Source organism: Anguilla anguilla, chromosome 1, assembly GCF_013347855.1.
Source record: "Anguilla anguilla isolate fAngAng1 chromosome 1, fAngAng1.pri, whole genome shotgun sequence".
Classification (NCBI taxonomy): domain Eukaryota; kingdom Metazoa; phylum Chordata; class Actinopteri; order Anguilliformes; family Anguillidae; genus Anguilla; species Anguilla anguilla.
Window position 1 is genome coordinate 72,195,040 of NC_049201.1, and position 13,115 is coordinate 72,208,154.

General features: G+C 52.9%; 1 protein-coding gene across 1 annotated transcript; it reads left to right on the plus strand.

The window, feature by feature from the left end:
- Positions 1-1,305: 1,305 nt before the first annotated feature.
- Positions 1,306-12,423, plus strand: atn1 (atrophin 1). The gene is made up of 10 exons (XM_035382721.1): positions 1,306-1,872; positions 3,635-3,741; positions 3,980-4,081; positions 4,419-4,535; positions 4,638-7,456; positions 7,715-7,937; positions 8,206-9,628; positions 9,841-9,984; positions 10,637-10,817; positions 11,631-12,423. Exons 2-10 carry the CDS (start codon positions 3,715-3,717, stop codon positions 11,662-11,664), a joined length of 5,070 nt encoding a protein of 1,689 aa, XP_035238612.1. The 5' UTR covers positions 1,306-1,872; positions 3,635-3,714; the 3' UTR covers positions 11,665-12,423.
- The last annotated feature ends 692 nt before the right edge of the window (positions 12,424-13,115 follow it).

Consider the following 13,115-nt stretch of genomic DNA (forward strand, 5'->3'; position numbering starts at 1 on the left):
CCCCCGCCCCCAAAAAAGATGACTTAGCCGGCGTGCTTCCGCAGATCCAACAGGACTACATCATAAAAAAGTTAAGGGAAATACATCATTCTATTTGCGCCAATCGTCAAAACAGACGTTTCAAAACATCATAGGATACGAAATTCAGTGGCCTTTTTTCGTCATTCGCAGAGACATAGCCTATGTAATGCAAAGTGCAAAAAACTTTGCAGACCTTTCTTGTCAAATCAGTCTTTTCTGTACGCCTTGTTTACGCAATAACGTTAATAACACACAGACGTGCAATAATGCAATTTCCCCTTAATTTTGGACCTATACGCATGGGTTTATTTATTGTAAACATTGTGTCTTTCGGAGATTATTGATGAACTTCCATAAAAATAAACAGGATCTCAATAACGGCGGCCACAACAACTTAAGTAGCATTGACACACATATACGTTACTACGCTTGTCATTAAAATGTTATGTTATCCAGTTGTTGAAAAAAATAGAATCTCCAAATCGTATTGAAAAACTGAGGGGGAAAAAAATCCCCGGTAAGTAACTATACAAGTATTACCTTATGAATATCAATCACTGCATCAATATCCTCCTTGAACTCGCACATGCAGCACCGGCATAATTCTATTGCAGTTACAATAGTCATGTCTTTCAATGGAATGTTACAAATTAGTTATTTTTTACAATGTCAGCAGAGGGAGCACGAGACGTCTGGAGGTATATGCCTTCGGCTCTCTCTCTCTCTCTCTCTCTCTCTCTCTCTCAGTTACTATGGCTACAGCACAAAAGGAGACGGGACGGGAGGCTATTTGAATAAACGGCAGGAGAGATATAGGTGGGCTAAAATGCCGCCTGACTGGACATGTCGTGTTTATAGTGTCCTAAAAGACAAGGAATATAATTCCAGGAAGATATAAATGTATATCGCAACAGAAATGTATTCCATTGGGTTCATGTGGCCGGGAACGAGTAAATAAAAGTAACATTCTCCATACTTAGATGGTGTGTATAAGAAGTGCTGAGACATTGTACAAGTTGTGTCTCAATTGGTGGATTGCAGTGAACATTTCATTACGGGCGAAAAAACTTAAAAGTATTATTGTTCTGTTAGGGGGTGGGGTTGTAGAACTGAGGAGTAGCCATGGAACAATATGTGTGATAGTGGGGGTACATGTAACTACCGTGAAATGGAAGGGAATGCAGAAAAATGCAGGAAAATGACGACACAAATAGAACACGGGTTAAGGGTAAACCTGCAGACTACAGCACTGGAACATTCATCATAAATTTTCTGTTGCATAGTCTAATTTTTTGCATAAAAAGTGATAGTCAATAAGAAGACAGGAAGAAAGCAAGCTCTCTCCGCCTTTCCCCTCCCCATTTTTGTTAGTTTTGGGCCTCACTCTGCTCCTCTTGCGTTTCCCTCCCCAGCTCACTCCCCCTTTCCTTGAGAATCTATGCAAATTACGATTCTCGCTCTCGCTCTCCCTCTCTCTCTCTCTCTCTCCCTCTCTGTGCATCTCTCTCCCCCTCAGTTTGATTGTGCCTGTACCGACCGCAAAAAAGTGCAAGTCGTCTTGACAGAGGAGAGGGAAAGGGGGAGAAAGAAAAAGGGGAGAGAAGGGGGTGGGGAAGGCAACCGTACGCATCAATTTGTACAGTCTTCAGTACCCTGCTTTTCTTGCGCCGACCAAAGAAACTGGGGGAAAAAATCTGCATTATTTGCGGCGCCGCTACAATGTGATTCCGTGTGTGTATGTCTGCGTGCTTCTATGAGTATATGTCAACGTACAGTGCAAACGAGAGGCAGAAAGAAAGAGTGGAAAGGAAAGGGAGAAAGAAAGGGGACACGCATCGCTGGATATCATAGGTAAGAGGGGAAAATGGATGCTTACATTTTAGCTGTTCGTGCTGGCCACGTTTGTGGGGGCTCTCTCCCTTTGTGTCGTAAGTGAACATATGTAATATTTAATCTATGCCGTGATTAAAATGCGTTAGCATGTACAACGCACACACCGAGACACGCGCGCGTTCCAGAAAGCAAGACGTTTCAGTGACTGGGTGTAGAGTGCCATTCGCCATTCCATTCCGCTATTCCGAATTCCTCTTCAAATTGGAAAATAGTCAAAGAGAAATGCTAAGCGCTTACGAACCCTCCCTCGTAATCACAGTATGAGTTGCTGCACAGAGGTGTTGCACGGTCGGAATATACAGTACAGCCTAACGTTGCAAGGTTTACAGTATTGCACAACGGATTGCTTTTGCATGTGTATCAATAACAAGTACAAGAAGAAAGAAGGGGACGTCGTGGTGCTTTGCTGGCAATGCAAGCGGTACTACTGCATTCTTACTTCGGGGCAAAAAAAAAAGACACGCTGTGATGCATCACACATTTATTTTTAATGTATGTGATGCAGCAATCGAGAGACAGTTAACATATGCATGGAGGTGTGTGTGTGTGTTTGTGTGTTGCCTGTGTGTGGTTTATACTCAGCAGGTCTGTATGGAGGTCTGTTTCTTGGGGAGTGCTATGTATGGACCATGCCCTTCAGTATATGAACCAGCGTATTGTTCTCAGATGTGAGCAAATAAGACACGGAGAGTGTGTTAAATGGGTGTAATGCCCCCTGTACCTAAATGTGTATCTACAATCATGTACACAATCATGTGTTTATAGTGCACGAAAAACAGTGCGTAACGTTTTACCATAGAATGTTTGTTGTGAAAAGTGCATATATGTCACTTGTTTGTTTAATGGGTGTCATTCCCTGTGAACAGCACATACACTGCCATTAGCATGTACCGGTTGTACTGTATTAATATGTTGATATGCAGCTATACAGCCTGTGTTGATGTTGTTTGTTTGTACATGATAACTGTGCGCACAGTGCAGACATGGATTAAGTGTGATTCCCGGTTACCTGCAGTATCTGGTCTTCCGTGTGTGCTTGGAAATATGTTGTGGTTTGTAAGTACACAGACTGTGCGCTATGTCTTCACTCAAAATAAACTGTGTTTGTGTGTGTGTGTATGTGTGCGCGTGCGTGTGTGTGTGTGTGTGCGCGCGCGCGTGTGTGCATGCGTGTGTTTTCTTATGCTCATGAAGAATGGGAGGTGTCTGACATTTTGCAGTGTACTCAGATGGCTTATTGATGCAAGTTAACCTTGATGACACTTGCTGTGGAGTGTGTGTAGTTAGGGCACGCAGTGTGTTTGCGTTGTATCTGAGGGCGCTGGGCGTATGCCGCCGGTACCAGCCGTCATCGTGCAGTGGGGGTCTGCAGCCCTGTTAAATTACTCAGTGCCCATGGAATAGCTGGGTACCTGGGTCCAGGTGGCTGAACTGTGCATTATACGGTGCTGTTCAGTGTGTGGCTGTACTGCGCAACGCTGTTCTGTGTCTTGTGCCTGTGATTCATTACAACTGATATTTGAAAACACCAAGCTGGGAATCTCCCCCGATGGGTAGCAACACAGGCGCGGAGACCTCGTATTTTATGAATTTACGAAGGATTGCATTCCATTGATTTCGCAGAGTGACCCAAAATGTGCAATCGAAGCTCGGTTTAAAGCTACGTCTTGATCCCATGCTATTTTTCTTTTGTTTACCCCCCCCCCTTTTCCCTCCACAGGTTTTTAACTTACCCACAGGCCGCCAGCTTAGTTCTTCTAATGGCCAGCGGGAAGCTATGGAAGGCATAAAACAGCAAAAATGAAGACGCGAACTCACAAAGAATTGGTGAGACCCTGTTTAATCTCAGTTGCATGGGAAACGGTGGGGGAACCAGAAGAAAGAATTTCACACAAACTAACACAAGTGGGGGGAGGGAGACGGAGGGGAGGGGAGCGGGGTGACAGTTGTTTTTTCGACGCTACTTGCCAAACATCTATCAAATTTACACATATCTATCTCTGCCCCTTCTCCAAATCTCTGTGTTTTTGCCCCCTCTGCCTCTCCCCCCCCCCCCCCATCCCAGATGCCCATGCGCAGTGGGCGCAGACGGGGGGGCAGCGAGGAGAGGAGGGGCAGACGCCCTCACCCCAGTCCCTCTCGCGCCGAACGGAGCGACAGGCAAACGGTGAGTCGCCCTCTCCCTCGCCCCCGCGGGCCGACGAGGTGAACGCGCGGGTACGCTCTGTCACTGTCTGCCTGCGTGCGCACGCGCCCGCCGTCCGTTAAGTCCGTTCGCCGTTGACGAACGCGCGACTACTCGCTGTCGTTGTTCGCGTCGTTGGTATATCTGCCGTTCTGGTGGCCTTTTTAGCGCTCTTTATATTGTAGCATCCGGCTGTCTCTCCGTTTTGGGAGTGCTTCATAAGAATGCTTTCATTTTTTTGTCTATCGGTGCGTCGCTAAGCGTGCCGGTGTCTGGTAACGCAGTTTGTAAATGTGGACGCTGTTATCGCTGTTGGCAGAGAGCCTCTGGAGAGGATTTGGCTGGAGGACGTGTCAATCGCCGATCGCAAGGCCATGACTCTTCGGAAAGTGAAGGGGAGGGACTCGTGCCACCACCTAAAAGACAGAAGGCCCAAGTCAGTCTCTGATCTGTGTGCAGTAACGTGATGCAGTCAATTAAGGTGCGTCTTAGGTCTGTGTTTAAAAAAAAAAATGTGACCCCTTATTTTTCCTTCCAGGATTCTTCCTCCTCTATTCCCCCGCCTTCGACTCACCCGGCCGACACCTCTACCACTGTTCCGCCGCCACCCGCGGGTGCCAGCCAATCGCGCGAGAGCGATAATGAAGACGGCCAATCACAGGGCAGCCGAAGCTCGGTTGGCGGCAGCTTAGCAAATAGTAGCAGCAGCTTGAGCAGCGGGCGGGACATTGACCAGGACAACCGTTCTTCGTCGCCCAGCCTTTCTGCATCCCCTCTGGCCAGTTTGGATTCTGAATCCGACTCCCCTGACTCACCAAAACACGGAGAGAGGGACAGAGACAGGGGGAGGGAGGGAGGGCAGATGAAATCGGGAGGGGACGAGAGGAGAACTGCAGGAAGAGGGGAAGAGTCTGGAGGTGGAGAAAGGAGAGATGGGGATGCAGGGATGGAGGACGGCCCTGTTCTAAAACCTGCCTCCTCTCTGCCTCCTACCATCCGTGGAACGGGTGATTCAGCAAGTGACGCCGGCAACAGGAAGTCCTACTTCTCCCTGGAGTCGAAGCTCGCAAACAAGATGGACTACCCAAATGCCGACAGCGCGCTCAGTGGCAATCGATTAAACTCCAAAGCTGGTGCTCAGTGTGTGCCAAAGGGCGTGGCCAGTGGGGCAGAATACCCCCACCCCAACCCCAGCGCGCCACACCCTCCGCCCCTGCCTCCGCCCCCTGCCCTCAAACCTCTGGAGCTGGGGCAGAACCTGCAGGCGGAATCCAAGGTGGACAAAATGGAGAGGGCCGAGAAAGCCGTCGACAAAACAGCCCCCCCTTCTCTGCTGCCCCAGATAACTCCCCTGCCCCAGCCGGCGCCCCCGCCTCACCCTCATCATTACAGTCCCACTGGATGGTCGGGGGGTGGGGGCCCCGGCGGCCCCGGGAGCTGGGGCTTCTCCCGTTACCCCGGTAACCATCACTCGCAACAGCCACACCCCCCAGTGCAGCAGCAGCAGTTGCCCTCCGTCTACAATCCCCCCGCCTCTCGACACTCGTCCCACCCTCCTTACCTGCCTCACCCGCACCGGGAGTACCTCCCCAGGTACGCAGCGGGGGAGAGAGAGAGGGGGGTTGAGAGGGAGAGGGGCGGGGTGAGGGACTTTGGGGGGAGAGACATCAGTAGGGAGTTTTCAGTCAGCATCAGCAGCGGCAGCAACAGTAGCAGCGCTAGCATAAGCAGCAGCAGCAGCGTAAGCACCTGCGGTCCAAACGGGAACCAAGCAAGGGAGTTTGGGAATCTGTCGGTGAGCCAGAGCCGGGAGTATACCGGGCTGGGCCCCCAGGGTTCTGGCCGGGACGGGTCCGGGCCCGCGCAGGGAGGCCGCGACTTCGCATCGAGTTTCCCGTCCAGGGAGAGAGACAGAGAAAGGGACAGAGAAACCGGGAGGGAGTTCACCCTGCAGAACCAGAACCCAGCGCAGAACCGTGACTTTGGTTCTGGTGCAGGAGGCGGGCACCCAAAGGAGAAGGAGGGCAGGTGGGGGGAGTTCGCAGGGCAGCTGAGAGAGGCGGGGGCCAATAGCAACCCCAGCAATAATGCCGCCTCCTCCGGGAACGCCGCCACGCCGGCGGGGGGCTTGCCCGCGACCCCGCTGCTTAACCGCGATGCCCCAACCTCGCCCCAGAGCGGCACCCCCAGCCACCCTCCTCCACCCTCCCTGGCCCCCCTCTGCCAGCCACAGGCCTCCTCCAACCGAGACTACCCCCCCTCCATGGAGTTCGCCCTGCAGCAGCAGCAGCAGCAGCAAGCACCGATGCAGTCCTCGCAAGGTTCTTCCTCCTCTGGTTCGGACTCTCTCTCCTCCCACTTTCTGAGAGAGTACCCCCCACCGGGGGCGAAAGAGTACCCCCCAGCTGTGCCTCCCTCCTCTGTCCCCCTCCCCGCCGGGCCCAGAGAGTACCCCAGCCCCACCAGCGCAGGAGTGGGGCTCGTCCGGGACTATCCCGGCGGGTCGCAGTTGGCCCTGGCGTCCCACCCGCACTACCCAGGACAGGGGGCGCCGCCGCAGGGCAGAGAGAGGGACAGGGAGCGAGAGAGAGACGCCGGCTCGTCCACTCTCTTCACCCGCGCCGGCCAGCCCCCGTCCCTCTCCCCCTCCTCCTGTCACCCTCGTCCCCCTTCCGCCCCGTATCCCGCCCCTCCTCCACCTCCTCTCCCGCCCCCTTCCTCCCTCACCCAGGCCCTCCCGCCCTCCAATCTTGGGGCCAACCACACACGGCCAGGAGCGTACCATTCTTCTAATCCGACGCTGACCCCCCCCACTCCCCTGTCCCCTCTCCCCAGCCCCTCAGCCAATCAGATTCCAGGATTCTCCTCGACCAGCGCTCCGCTTCCTGCATCTGGTACAGCCACCACGTGTGCTGCCGGTTTTAGGCCTTCCCCCTATCATGGCAATTTAAGTAGCCACGCCCCTTTTAATGCTTCCTATCACACAAACGGCAACAGCTTGAACAATCTCGCAAACAGCAGCAACAGCAGTAGCGGCACTAATCACAATGCCACCGGCGGCAGTAGCAATAGCAACGCTCATGCTCACTCACTTTCGCCCCAAAACAATGGCAACGCGTCAAAAATCCACCCGAATCTTGGAAACCCTGGAAATAGCGTTTCAGCCCCTCCCTCCAGTGCCTCTCTTCCAGGAGATGGGCTCACCGATTCGTCCACGGCTCCGCCACCTCCACCTGTCATCAAGGAGGAGCCAATGGAGGAGAGGGAGGAAACGGATAGCCCTGCTCCTACCCTAAGAAGTCCCTCGCCAGAGCCTAAGCCAGTGGATATCCCAATCCATGCCAGCCAGTCAGCACGGTGAGCCCGCATGATTGGTTGGTGATGGTGAGCATCTGATGTCTGGGTTTGCGTGTGGGTTCCATGCCAGGAAATGTGTTTGGACCATCTGCTCTGTGTAGTTTTCCTTTCAGTCAACCATTGAACCAGCATATTTCACTCGAGAGCAATTAGACCATTACAGAAGAAAATATGTTCCTTGTTGTTGGAACAATGATTCTAATGATGCACGTTGAGCCCAAGGCATGCTGGGAAGTGACGGCGATGTTCTGGCCGCAGGTTCCACAGGGTTCTGGACCGGGGCGCCGGGAACTCGTGTGCCCGCAGCGACGTCCTCTTCGTCCCCCTGGACGGGTCCAAGCTGTGGAAGAAGAGAAACGAGGCGATCGAGCGAGCCAGGAGAGAGGTGGAGCAGAGAGCCAGAGACCTGAGGGAGAAGGAGAGGGAGCGAGAGAGGGAGAAGGAGAGGGAGCGGGAGAGGGAAGTGGAAAGACACCTGCAGGTAGGGTTTTGGGGCAAACGATGGGGATTTGATGGATGGAGACAGGCAGTGGGGGGTGGGGGAGGAAGACAGCCTTGGTACTTCCGTTGGAAGGAAGGAAAGAGGGACAGAGATAAGCTAGCGGAAGCTGATGGCTGAAAAACTGTATTGAGGAGGAACGGGAGAATTGTGTTTCACTGCAGTGCCTTGCGTCCCATCAGTGTTTGTGCTTATTGATTTTCTCTCTCCTGCCTTCCCTGCCTCTCCTCTTTCTGTCTCTCTTTCGCAGAAGGACAATGGCGGTGGCTCCGGTGGAGGAGTGGGTGGAGGGAGCCGATCTGCCTCCTCCCTCTTCTTCCCCCCTTCCTCCTCCATCCTCTTAGACCCGTCCTCTTCCTCCTCCTCTTCAGCCAGCAATCCGGCCGTCCATCCGCCACCCCACGCCCACCACCACCACCCTTCCCACCACCCCCACCATTCCCACGCCCTCCACCCGTCCCACCACCTGCACCCCTCTCTCTCTCACTCCCTGCTCTTGCCCTCCATGGCAGGGGGCTCGGCGCCGATGGGGACCCCCCAGGGAGCCCTAGGGGTGGGATTAGGGGGTCCTTATCTGGGCCCAGACACCCCAGCGCTGAGGACACTCAGCGAGTACGCCCGCCCCCACGCCATGTCACCCCTGAACGCGGCGAGAGTGCAAGGCCACCACCCCCACCTGCACCCCCACGCCCATCCACACGCCCACCACCACGTCCACCCCTCCTTCTTCCTGCCCCAGTTCCAAAACCCGGCGCTGGCCCACCCGCACCACTTGCCCGCCGATGCCGCAACTGCGGCGGCCATTTTGGGCTTCCTGTACGGGGGAGGGCTGGAAGGGGGCCCAGGGATCGGGGCTCACGGGATGGGCGGCCCTGGGCCGGGGGGGATGGGGGGCGGCCTCGGGGGGGTGGGTTTCCCTCACACGGTGGCGCACAGGGACCGTGTAAAACCAGGGTTCGAGTTTAAGAGCGAGGAGCGGGTGTACCAGTCCAGCACCATGACGGACCCGGCGCTCGCCCTGTCCCACGCCCATCCCCACTCCCTGCTCCTCGGGGGAGCTGCGGGCGGAGCCGCCGAGGTGTCTCTCTATGGGACCCCGCCCCCGCCAGCCCCTCCCCCGCCCCCACTCCAAAACCCCGCCCTCGCTCCAGCAAACCGCAACCCCAACCCAGCCCCTCAATCCCTGTCTGCCCCTCCCCCTTCCTCCCTCCTCCCACCCTCTCTCCCCTCCCATCCAACCCCTGCCGTGGCCCCCACCCCTCCTGCCCCTGCTCCTCCCCCTCCTCCTGCTCCGGCCGCCAACCCGGCCTCCTCCCTCCATCACCCCTCCGCGCACTCCTCTTTCCCCCACTCCCTCTCCTCTCACCCTCAGCCCGCCCCGGCTCCGGCCGCTCCCCCCGAAAACTACCCCGCCCAGAGCCGCTCTCCCAGCGGGGCAGAGAGGGAGAGGAGCGGGGAGAGGGAGCGGGACAGGACGGGGCCTCCCACCGCAGAGAGAGAGCGAGAGAGGGAGAGAGAGAGGGAGAGAGGAGGAGGAGGAGGAGGAGGAGGAGGAGGAGGAGGAGGAGGAGGAGGGGAGTCCCTGGGGCGGCTCCAGATGATGAACGTGACGCCACATCATCACCAGCACTCGCACATCCACTCCCACCTCCACCTGCACCAGCAAGACACAGGTATTCACTGCCAGTGCTGTGGTCATCCCACCAAAGCACCATTCATCGCTGAATTTGTGCAGGAACTGCGCCCGCAGTTACCCAGTTACAGATACGCATTGTCTATAAGATGTGCAAATATAATCGATCGATGTGCTTTGATGTGCTGTTTCTGTTCCTGATAATTATGTCTCTTGTTCATTTTCTTTTCCTGCTGCATCTCTATCGGCCAGCAGCGGGCGGGGTGCACCCCCTGATGGACCCCCTGGCGTCAGGGTCCCCCCTCGCCCGTCTGCCCTATCCGGGGGCCGCCCTGGGACCCCCCATCCTGGCACACCCCCTCACTGACAGTGAGGTTCTACGCCAGCAGCTCTTCGGTGAGGAGAACCCCTGTCCCTCCCCGCCCCCCCACTCCAGTCACTGCTTTTTGATACATCTGTTTTCTTCACTTAGGGTCACTTCATCAATCCATATATCAGTTTCCGCTGTATTATCACACAGTCGGCTTTATGGTTTCTTTTTTTATTAAAACAAATTGACAAGACAAGACAAAGCATTAGAAACAACTAAAATGCAGAAAGGGTAGCATTAGGGTGGGACAATGTATAGCGAATGATCATTTGGACAATAACAAATATATTTCAAATGCGTTATACATAGTAGAACTGGGTGACAATAACAGAGTTGAGAAAATGAGAAAATACAGGTATTTATGCATAATGAATTCACATTTTAATTGGCATACATTTTAAGTTAAGATTCAGGGGCTATCCCAACACGTAGCCATGCTGAATGCACCCCATTTTGACTGTGTTTCTGTAACTGCTCAGTCCTGTCAGCCATTATTTTTAATCTGGCTCTGTGTTAGTTACTCTTGTCTCCCTCTCTTTCTCACTCAACCCCTCTATTCTACTGTCTGTGTTTCTTTGAATGAGAACGTGTGTTGGAAGTGGGAGTTAAAATCCTGGCCTCTCTCTAACCTCCTCGTCCCCCCTCCTCCCTCCCTCCCTCCCTCCCCTCCCTCCACAGGGGCCCCGTTTCGGGAGCTGCCCCAGCCCTCCTCCCTGTCCGGCCCCATGTCCGCGGCCCACCAGCTCCAGGCCATGCAGCAGGCCCAGAACGCGGAGATCCAGATCCAGAGACTGGCTCTGGAGCAGCAGTGGATCCATCACCACCACCACCACTCCCTCACACAGGACGAGTACTACAGGTGAGCGCTCTGCCGCCGCCGTGCCTCACACCGCCACGCGCTCTTAATGACAGGCCTCCCAGTGCATGCTGGGATACTCAGCACTGAGAGCTAACAGAGAAAGCTAACAGAGCTATGTGCGTGTGTGTGTGTGTGTGTGGGTGTTTGTGTAGAGATAGAGCTGTGTGTGTGTGTATGTGTGTGCATGTGCATGTATATGTGTGTGTGTATGTGTGTGCATGTGCACGCATATGTATTATAACAGGCCTCCCAGTGCATGCTGGGATACTCAGCACTGAGAGCAGCTACAGAGAAGGCTAACAGAGCTATGTGCATGTGTGTGTGTGTGTGTTTGTGTAGAGATAGAGCTGTGTGTGTGTATGTGTGTGCATGTGCACGCATATGTGTGTGTATGTGTGCAAATGTTTGTATGTGTTTGGAGGTATGTGTGTGTGAGTGTGTGTATGCGTGTGTGTGTTTGGATGTGTGCATATGTGTGCATTTGGAGGTGTGTGTGTGTGTGTGCGTTTGGACGTGTGTGTGTGTATGTGTGTGGTTAGAGGTGTGTGTGTGTGTGTGTACATGTGTGTGCCTGTGTGTGCGTGCTGGTTTAGTGAATGCCACAGTCCAGTCGCTGCTCAGCTCTATAAAGCTGCATTTGTAATCTGTTATCAAAATGTGAGTGTCAGCAGTCTGCTTGCCCTCCCAGCTGAGCTCATGGACTTTAGCTGCATCTTAATAACGCTGCCCAAATTCCCCTCTCGCCCTCGCCACTTTATGCATTATGAGACCTGTCCCTGTCCACCCTGTGTCATCTCTGGCTCTGTCTTTCAGTCACCTGAAAAAAGAGAGTGACAAGACGCTGTGAGGGGGCAGAGAGAGCGAGAGAGAGAGAGAGAGTGAGAGAGAAGGAGAGAGAAGGAGAAAGCAGCCACGGATGAATAAAAAGAAGGACACCGTGTGCAAATGAAGAGATAACCCAAGGAGACTGAATATTTGTGAACTCACTGACTGAGCGAAGGGCACGGTGACCCAACGCAGCGAGAGAAAAAAAAACAAAAAACAAAAAAGGGCCGAAGTAGAGGTGTGGCGACTACGGCCGAAGAAAGGGCCACGTTCACACACGTCCCGGGACCCTCCCAAACCTTCGACCCGGGCACACACGACGAGGCACCCCTGCGATTTCTGTCTGTCTGAATACCGGTGTCGCCAGGGGCGCTTGCCCCTGGAGACCGGCAGGCTGAAGCCTGCGCGTGTTTTGCTTCGCCCCCGGACGGACGGACGGACGGACGGCCCGACGGTTTTTTCGGGCGACGGCGGCGCTTCGGCCCCCCGCTCGACGGCCGCTCGATGAGTCGTCCTTAGATCATCCGAAATTGGGCTCGCAGGGAAATACCGAAGCTCTGCCACAGAGCTCCGCACACGACCGTAAACAACCGGAGTAAAGCTGGCAGCCGGTGCGAGCTGAGCGATCCCCTTTAAACTCACGTTCGGCGCAACAAAATGAAGGCAGGCCATCCTACGGCAGAAAAAAAAAGAAAAGAAAAGAGAGGAACGCAGAATTCTCATTATCTAGCACTTTTCAGATGCAGATTTTATTATGGTAAAAAAAAATAATAATAATAATGATAATAATGAATGACCCACTGACGGAATAACCATTTTAAATCAAGCAATTTTTCAGTTCAACTTGCCCTTAAGAAAAAACAGCACAGATACAAGATGAAGAGCCCAAAATGAAAATGAAGGCCTTTTAACACAGTAGTGTGTTTAATATGTCATTGATTCTTGCTCCAGGACATTGAGCAAATACACATAAAACTACGGTGTATGACCTGTAATATATTATGTATATTTGCTGGAGGCCACAATACAGTGTGTGTACTATATATTAAGCCAGAAGGACTGTAAATAAGGTTTTATGTCATTGCATGTAGCTAGATGCTGAATCTTAACTGGTGGGACTTTTTGTTCTTTTTAGTAATCTCCACTCCGACTGGTGGAAATTTTATGAGCATGCATGAGGCCTATGATTTTGTGTCATATTATGATTGTTATTATTAATCGTATTATTCTTAATGTTGTCTGTTTGTTAATAATTATATTATTATATATACATATTATTTTTTATTATTTTTTTACATTTTCATGGTATGATCAGTTTTATTTTGAATTTTTAATTTCCCTGTGAACAAAGAAATGCAAATGAAAGAAAAAAAGAGTCTTAAAATAAATGAAATGTTTTTTTTTTCTAAATATTTCAGGTATCCATTTGAGCATTTACTGCATATTCATGTGGACACAACGCATACTGAACTG